Genomic DNA, 9406 nt, shown 5'->3' on the forward strand with positions numbered 1-9406 from the left:
CTGCTAAGAATCCTATAGCTTATTGCCCATATCCATTGAAAGTAAGGCTAAGTTTCATTAAAAGTTAGTGCAGGGAAAAAAATATGAAAATAAATCATCAAAATTCTACCCACAGACCCTAGATTAAGACCCCTAATTTCCTACTATCCCTTCTTTCTGCAAATAATAAAATGTAGGCCAGAAATGTAGACCAAATGACTTTTTAAATGTCATACAGCTAATAAATAGCCAATCTGGGATCAAAGCCCAGTTCTTACTGATGTCCAATCTTAAACTGATGCCTCAATTTAGGCTTGACATTTTTTTTCTTTTAGATTTTTTTTTGTTTGTTTAAACAAAATACATTCTTTTTTAACAAATTCAAACAATGTGGGAATTACATTTAAAAATAAAGTTTCCACCTTTCTTAATACAGCCCTATCTAAGAATAGACAGATGGACTAGAGCAGTGGTCGGCAAACCACGGCTCGCCAGCCACATGCGGCTCTTTGGCCCCTTGAGTGTGGCTCTTCCACAAAATACCACGTGCGGGCGTGCACGTACAGTGTGAAGTTGACTTAAAACTTTAAGTAAAGTTTATTAAGCTAATTTTAGGGAACGTTGTGGAGTGAAAGAAGATGTAGTGTCGAGGATTGAGAAAGGTATGTTGAGATGGTTTGGACATATAGAGAGGATGAACGAAAGGAGATAGACGAAACAAGTATACAAGACGAGTGTGGATGGGAGAGTTGGAAGGGGTCGACCTCAGCGAACGTACCTCAATCAGATTGAGGACATTTTTAGCAAAGGCCAGCTTAGGAGTACCCTAACTAAGTTAATAACAATGTACCTACCTATATAGTTTAAGTTTAAAAAATTTGGCTCTCAAAAGAAATTTCAATCGTTGTACTGTTGATATTTGGCTCTGTTGACTAATGAGTTTGCCGACCACGGGACTAGAGCCCTGATCAAAGTGGACCAGCAGCATCGCATCACCAGGGAGCTGGTGAGAAATGCGGATCGCAGGCCCCGCCGCCCCAGACCTGCTGAGTCAGAATCTGCATTTCCCCAGGTGCTGACTCATGGGCACATGACAGGGCCCAGAAGAGCAGCTCTAGATGATCCTGGGGGTCCCCTCTCTGCTGAGATCTCCTTGGAAGTATAAATCCCTCCAACCCCTAATGTGGAAAAGTGACAAGAATTCAACCCTCCACCCTCTAAAAGGCAGGTGCTAGTCACTCTAATCCCCCGAGGAAAAAATAATAACAGAATAACAAGAGTCAGGGTTTGCAATAGGAGAGTGCATCATGGGATGGTGAGATCTGAAATGATGAAAACAAAATCATAACAACTGTGCTTAACCCTTTCCGCGCACCAGCCAGCCTCCATGCCGGGCGACTCACGTGCATTATCTCGTTTAATTCTCACAAATGTCTTACGGAAGTTGCTACTGCGATCCCTGTTTACAGATGGAAAAACGGAGTCTCAGAGAGGCTACACCGCTTGCTCACCATCCCAGCCAAGGATCAGAAAAGACCTGAAGGAAGAGGGGCCGTCTGAGTAGTGGGGTTGCCCTTGAACAAGCCTACACCCGAGCAAAGCCAACTGTGCAGCCCCCACCTCCGTCCTGGTCCCCTTTCCTCCCCAGCCTGCCCTGTTCCAAAGCCCTCAGCAGCTAAAGATCCCAGTAGCCAACCCGGCTGCCTGCGTTTTCCTCCTGGTCTCATCTGGAGGACTTGGTCTCAAGCTTCAGCCCCAGCCTGTTGAAAAGCAGAAGCAAAGCTTGCAGGGCCTGTGACATCACTGGCTGGGGTCTAAGTGTCCCTGTCCTGGTCTTACCTGCCCCTGCCGGGCACTACTTCCATCGTTTTGTTTCACAAGTTAAACAAACACAGGCTTGGCTGGTATTTCAAAGCAGAACCTGACTGATGTCTCTGTGAAGAGCTGAACAGGGCAAAACCCTGCAAGGTGGGTGTGTAGCAAGCTCAGTTTTAGGGCATTTTAAAGGTTTTCCAGAATTAGGCCTCCGCTCCTTTTCAGACCCTGCGAATCTTTCCACGGGTTAGCATCTCCGGCCCCTCGCTGCCTCCTCCTCGAATCCTTCCCCCGCAGCATTTCTGCGTGATACTCCATGCAGACCCAGACCAGGCGTTTTCACATGTTACTGCGAGGTAGGCATTGTCGTACCCATTGTCCAGAGGAGAAAACTGAGACCCAGGTCTCACAGCTCAGAAGTGGCCCAACCAAGGGGAGAAGCAAGGCCTGTCTGACTCCTAGATTCCAGCCTTCTCCACTGAAGGTCGCCCCGCCTTTTCAGGAACCCGTCTGCGGTCACCTGGTATGTCAGCTGCTTGCTTTATGTCTGTTCTCCCTTCCTTGACAGTAAGCTCTGGAGAGAGCCCTGTGGCTGTGCCCGGACTCCCTGCCCCCTCCATGCCCAGGCCAGAGGGTGGCACCAATAAGGTTCTCTACATACATTGGTTGAATAAAATACCTGTTGGCTTTCAGAGAAAAATAACTGGGAAGAAAGCCTCAGGCCAACAACCATCCATCTTTCAAAAGGATCCACACGTGTTCCTTTCTGTGCACTTGGGCGCTTTGACCAATGAACAAACCCCAGGCCGGGAGAATAAAGATACCGCGTTATCACCAGTGGCCAGAGAGCCCCTGCAGTTCCCAGGCAGAGTGGCTCCAGTGAATGGTGCTTTCTCATGCACGGTGGTCATGAGAGTTGCCATTGCCAAGTTGATTAGCAAGGACAGAACTAAGCATGTTCACCCAGAGGTGACAAGTTGAGCCCCAAAGGAGATGAACAGTCAGAAACAAGTGGCATCCACATTCGGGGACCTATACCAAACGTCTCAGAGGTGGTGAGCTAGGAAGGGAAGGTTCCTGAATCGGGGTTCAGATCCAGGGTGCCCCAAGCCCTCGGCTCAGCTCACCCTGAGCCCTCAACACCAATGCTGTTAGTTCCACCCCACCCTGCTTCTGCCATGTCTTGCGGCTCAGAACCCCTTGTAGGCGTTCGATGTGGCCTTTGGGCCTTGGTTGTGTTCTAGGGAGGCAAGGCTTCCTTCCAGCAGCCCTCTCCTCCTTGCCAATTAACCACATCCTTCCGGCTCTCCATCCTGAGAAGCTGGTCTCCAGATCTGCCAAGGGCCCAGGATCCGGGAGGCACCCTGACTAGCCAGGAGTCCCACCACCCTTGTGGAGGGGGCCCTGGTGCTGGGCACCCCCAAGCCAAGAGGCCAGTTTTCTAAAGAACAGAAAGCTTTCCTGGCTCCTTAGGAGCAGCGTCTAGTCACCTTCAACGAGGAACCCAGAACAGAAGTGGAGCAGGAAGCTCAGAGGCCCAAGGGACCCGGGTGCCAAGTCTGGCCCCGCCCACCCTGCAGAAACAGAACACGGACTAATTTGGGCACACGGGAGGAAATTGCTTCCTTGAAGGTGGGTCCAAAACTCAGAAAAACATAGTTACAGTGAAAGGGGATGTCCATTTGCTTCTATAAACTCGTGTGTAGACTTCCGTAGACGTAGGTGAAGAAAGCAGGACATGGAGGGAACCAAGGAATAGGGTACTACCTGGAAAGCAGTTTGCCAAGAAAATTAAACCTGAATTGGAGCAAGTCTCTGATGTAACTCTTCCAGCTCACGGGGAAGCGGTGGGAGAAAGGCACATGCTAAATGCCACCACAAGAATGCCATCGGCTACACCCCAAATGCAGGAAATTCTACAGGACGAACAACTCGGCCTCTTTCAAGTGGCAAAGGAAACAAAAAAGATTAAGAGGGAGTTAAGAGGGTTGTCAACCAAATGTAATTTGCAGACCTTGTTTGAATCTGATTCAGACCAACCAACAGAAAAAAAACATTTAGGGACAATCAGAGAAATTTGAACACTACCTAGATATTTAGTAAGAAAAAGGAACCATTGTTGATGTTTATAGGTTTATGACAGTACTGTGGCTATTTTTTAAAAGAAACTTTATCACTGAGAGATACATTTTGAACCCCAAATAGGTAAGTTGATAGATAGATGATAGATAGATAGATAGATAGATAGATAAGTAGGTAGATGAATTGGCTTTCGCGGAGAACTCCAAACACTTTATCAGTTCAGGCTGAAATTAGATGATGCCTGGGATTTGCTTTAAAGAAACCCACGAGGTGAGGGCAAAGGAGAAATGAGGCTGGGTCTATACTGACAATTACTGAAGCGGGGCGATAAGGAGGTGTGTGCTCATGATGTTCTCTCTGCTTTTGTCTAGGCTCGAAGTTTTACAGAACACAAGTGTTAATTACAAGAAATAAGAAGAAGAAGAAGAGAAGGCCCTGGTTGTTAATGATGGCTCCAGTACTGATTGCCTGGGAGGATCTGAAAAACCTTTACTCCGGGGACCCTAGTTTCCTCATCCAGAGCCTGCATGGGTTCAAGCGCTGGCTTGGCCCCGTCTTCTCCACCTCTCTGAGCTTTACATCCTCAGCGTCCTCAGCGTCCACTAGGAAGAACAGTCCTACCTCGCGGGACGGTGGGGAGGAGTAGGTGCGCGTTCCTAGGAAGGGGCTGGCGCACAGCACTCTACCAGTGCTCACGGTCATTACTGCTGCCCTTTTTTATTTTGAGGAGGAGGTGGAGGACACTCCTTTGGAGATCTGGTCCTCCTCTCTTAGAACACCGAAGTTTCGGAAACATTTCCCAACTCGTTCCGACCAGACACCGCGCATCCCATGGACCAGACCTGCGCTCTGGGAGGCACCAACGTTCTCTTTCTCTAGGCAGTGACCACAATGTCCCCTCTGGGTCCTTCCCCCACTCCGGCCACCTCTGTGCCTTGCTCGCATGCGGCCGGTTCCCAGGCCCACTTCCCTATCCCTCTCCCCAGCGGGAGCGGTGTTGGAAAGAGAGACTCCCTTCTCTGTCCCTCCCTTGCTCCTGCCCAGGAGGCCACCCCTCTCCATGCCCAGACGGACCCTCTGTAAACCAGGAAACGGTGGGTGGGGTGAAGGGAAGTTAGAAAGAACTCCGGACTGATGAATGCATAATGCTGAACTTTCTGGAAATGGACGGGCCCAGTGCCAGTCCCCACTAGGGTTCCTAGATTGTATTTTCCTTACAAAAGGGCCATTATGAAGGCTCCACATCTCCCGTGTGACAGGTTTCGAGCTGTAAAACCGCATGCCATCCTAGGGACCAGGAGATGAATAGGTTTCCCAGCCATGTCCTCATTCTCAAGGGCACTGGGGTCCTGGAAGAGGGCTGTGGGAGACAGGGTGACGTCGGGGAGCCCTGGGCGCTTCCCAGCTGCCCCGCCACAGGGGCCCCTGAGATGGCCCAAGACCTCAGATAGAGCAGCCACTCCTGGAAACCCGGAGCGCTCCACCTGTCATTACACCCCTTCTCCACTTGAAGAGGTGCACGGTCCCGGGGCCCGCCCGGCCCCACAGGGAAGAGCTGCACCCCCACCCCAACCTCGCTTTCTCTGCACTTGCTTTTGGGATCATGTCTTTCTACAGAGGCAAGCGGCCTGCAGTGCAGTTAGGAGAATGCAGACTGGTTGTCAGGACAATGGGCCCCCATCTGACCTCTGTTATCATCTAAGTCATTGGAGTCCACATTCCCTTTTCTGTAAAGTGAAGACGCCAAAGTTAAGTTGTAAAGTCCCTTCCAGCTACCACGTCTGTGGTTCTGCTGCTTGTTGTAAGGAAGCGTGTTCCTATCTTCCCCACCAAAGCGTCAGCCCTGACTGGACTGGGCCCCACACTCTTTCCCTTTGCACAGTCATCTACATCCCAAGTGGCCATCAACCAGCTCTTCCCCCCGACCCCGTTCCCCTGACACCCCACCTCTTGAGACCAGAGAAGTTTGGGTTCAGGTGTACCCAATTTTCCCTTGTAGCTCTGACGGACACATTTGCATGTGATTTGCATGTATTCAAATATAAATGCACTCATTTGCATGGACATAGAAAAGACATTACAAGATCACCACACAGCCTCTAACAGTTGGTTACAGTTCAACACTCCAGAACCCTAAAATGGGTCCAACAAAAATCTCTCTAAGCAGATCGATGTTCTCCTAAACTTTTGGGGTAAAGGAAGGACATATTAGAACTTCACATTAATTTTTACCACATCCCTTAAATTTTTCTATTTCCTATGTATGCTCTATACTCCTCAAACCATCCTAGTAAAACAGGATACTTATATAACTTATAAATATGCTTAAAATGGGGCTCCAGGTACAAACAGGTTTTGTAGATGAGGTACGTGGAGTCACCATCACTCCATTTCCCAAAGCTGGAGACAATTGCAAAGGTTCTGGTCACAGCCAAGTGACCAGGGAGGGTTCCAGGTAACCCTCTGGCAAGGTGACCCTGGCCAACGGACTACCAAAGCTCACCAGGGCACCCATCACACCACTCACCAGCTCCGTTGGGACCTCATGGCAAACTCCTTCTCCCAGAGTTCTACTCCTGCTACAAGCTCCCATCAGCAAGGCCCCTTCTGGCCAAAAGGGCATTGGTCCCCACTCAAGGAACCCACTTTCTTTCCAGAACAGGTGGTCTTGGCCCTCACGGCTTCTTTTACTTCAGGAGCATACATTCCATTCACGGGTGAGGGGTGTTGGGAAGAAAGCGCTAGTCCTTTCTCGATCTCATTCTGGGATTCACTTACTAAGTTTGACCAGTTGCATTTCTTATTGCACAGAGAACATATGAGCCTGGTCTTTAAATAGATAGAGGATAAATAGATAATATCAAAAGATAGATGGATAGATGATAAATAGGTAGATAGATAAGTAGATAGATAGATGATAGATAGATAGATAGATAGATAGATAGATAGATAGATGATAGATAGATGAGTAGGTAGATTAATTGGCTTTCTGGAGAACTGTCAGTGACACAGCAAACTAAACTACTGATAGGTGGGAGGGTTCCCAGAGACGTGCTGCTAAGAGTGAAAAAACTATGTAGAAAGTAAGTCATTGTTCCACAGGTGCATGGAAGGGCAGCTAATAACCTGTCGGGGTGAACCTGCTGGATTAGGGCGTGGCCTTCGCCGGGCACAGTGGACAGGGGGCCCAAGGTGCTGGGCTACTCACCCACACACTGGTTGCCTTCATCCATCTGGAATCCGAAGCGGCAGATGAGAGGCCTGGAAATCGTGGGGTAGTTTGGAGCCGGGAGCGGAGGGGCAGCTGCTGGGTATGGACCTGAGTAGGAGGTGGAGTAGGGGTTCGAGTAGGGCCCCCGATACACTGGGTTTGTCCGGGGGATGCACAGGTACCCGCCGTTTTGGTTCACACACATCATGTCTCCTCGGCAGGCCTCGGGGATGGTCCGGCATTCATCGATATCTGGAAGGCCACAGAAGGGAGAGCGTCAGCGGCCCCTGGCCACACTGTGCACGGGGCTCTCTCTCTCTCTCTCTCTCTCACACACACACACACACACACACACACACACCAAACACTTTACCAGCATCGGCGCCCAACAGTGCCTGGCTCATCGCCCGCAGGTACTCCCACAGGTTAGCCACGTTGAGTCAAATTGACTAGCGTCCCCCAAACATCAGCCATCAAATACCACCACCCCGGCCTTGGCCTTACCCACAAAAGCCTGTATTACCGTGTGCTTGATATTTTTAAAAAATGAACCCACATTTGAAATTCAAGTAAACATATTTTTAAAACTTTTACGTGACTGCAGCAAATGAAGAACACCATCAATGAACATAAATAGAAGGTAACGGTAAAAATAAAGATATAACTATGGGAAAAAAGAGTTTATCTGTGGGCGTGGCATCTTTCTTTTATGTACCCACGGGCTACTCAGGAAACACTGGGATACACCTAAGAATCGTTCCCATTTCCACTCCGAATAACAGCTGGGCTTCAAGAAAGACAAGGCTTGGCCGAGAGCTGGTTACTTGTTAGGAAAGCGGAGCCTTACTTGAAAGTCAGCTCACACCGCGCCAGCAGCAGGGCCCATTTCCGGCCGGGCTGGTGTTCTGCTTGCTATGCCTGGAAGGGGAAGTAGGTGCTCTAGAAAACCTGATTTCCTGGGCCAGGCCCGGGCAGGGGAAGCCTGAACTCTGGCTCCAGCATGAGCAGCTGACCTGCCCCCCACACTGGGCCCTCTCCCTAGCCTTGGGGGCTGCTCCCCATGGGACCGGAGGCTGGGGAAGAGATGCCCAAATGCTGACAGCTCCGCCCAGCCATCTCACCTGAGCAACTCCCACCAGCTCCCACCTTGGGAACCAGAGATGTTGAGGCTCTGAATGGCCCATTCAGTAGCTGCAAGCCTGAAATCACCCATAAAACTGGTGGGTCAGCATGCCCAGCTGGCATGGCTCAGGGGTTGAGCGTCAACCTATGAACCAGGAGGTCATGGTTGATTCCCAGTCAGGGCTCGATCCCCAGTGTGGGGCATGCAGGAGGCACCCCATCAATGATTCTCTCTCATCATTGGTGTTTCTATCTCCCTCTCCCTCTCCCTTCCTCTCTGAAATCAGTAAATATATTTTTAAAAAACTGGTGGGTCTGAAAAGATGGGTGCTCCCCCTTTCTGTGCCCTGGGCACAGCCTCATCCCCTTCAGGCCGAGGTTTTCCAGGGCAGGGTTTCATTCCTCACCACTTGTCATTTTTTTAAACCATCTACCTCCCCTCTGGTTCTCTGAGCTGACGTGAGCTCAGGAAAGATATATGATTTGGCCTAAATCAAATATAATTAAAAAGCTAAATACATATCTGAGGCAGGGCTGCCTTATTCTTTCTATGTACCCGATGCTCCATCCACAACAAACTACACTCTCAACGCCCTTTCCCCCCTGGTCTTTGCTTATGCTGTTCCTTCCACCTGGAATGCCATTTCTCAGGCTCCTACTCATTCTTCTCAGATATAATCTCATGTATAATTGGATCTATATGGAATTGGATATAGCTAGATAGGTGATAGATAGGCAGGTCGATAGATAGATCCAATTCAAAGGGAGGATCCTCTCCTTTTGCAGGGCCCATCGCTATTGCCTCAACTTGGCCATGACTTTATTCCGCCTGGTAGCGTTCACTGCACCCAGGTGTACCTCTCCCACTAGATGGTGTGCTAGGAGAACAGCCCCCAAGGTGTCTGTCCCAACCCTATGGTTACCTTAGGTTACCTGACAAAGGGGAAGTAGGTAGCAGATGGAACTAAAGTTGCTAACCAGCTGACCTTGAGGTGGGGATCATCTGGGTGGGCCCATTGTAATCAATGTAAGCCCTTAAAAGGGGAAGAAGAGGCAGAAGGGTTGGTCAGGATGTAACAATGGAAAAAGAAGAGATTAGAACAGTGGTTCTCAACCTTGGCTGCACATTAGAATCACCTGGGAATCTTTTTACAATCACTGATTTCTGGGCCTCCATACTCCGGAAATTCTGTTTCT

General features: G+C 49.5%; 1 protein-coding gene across 1 annotated transcript in view; it reads right to left on the reverse strand.

Annotated features, from left to right (window-relative positions):
• The window catches only part of FBLN5 (fibulin 5), a 65630-nt gene extending 58139 nt beyond the window's left edge, over nt 1-7491 (reverse strand). Inside the window, exons 1-2 of the mRNA XM_014445535.2 lie at nt 7461-7491; nt 7085-7339 (exon numbers count right to left, since the gene is read on the reverse strand). Of these exons, the coding sequence (XP_014301021.1) occupies nt 7085-7339; nt 7461-7491 (286 nt within the window). The remainder of the gene's footprint in view (nt 1-7084; nt 7340-7460) is intronic.
• Between the last annotated feature and the right edge of the window lie 1915 nt (nt 7492-9406).

Source organism: Myotis lucifugus, unplaced genomic scaffold (assembly GCF_000147115.1).
Source record: "Myotis lucifugus unplaced genomic scaffold, Myoluc2.0 scaffold_463, whole genome shotgun sequence".
In the NCBI taxonomy this organism is placed as follows: Eukaryota; Metazoa; Chordata; class Mammalia; order Chiroptera; family Vespertilionidae; genus Myotis; species Myotis lucifugus.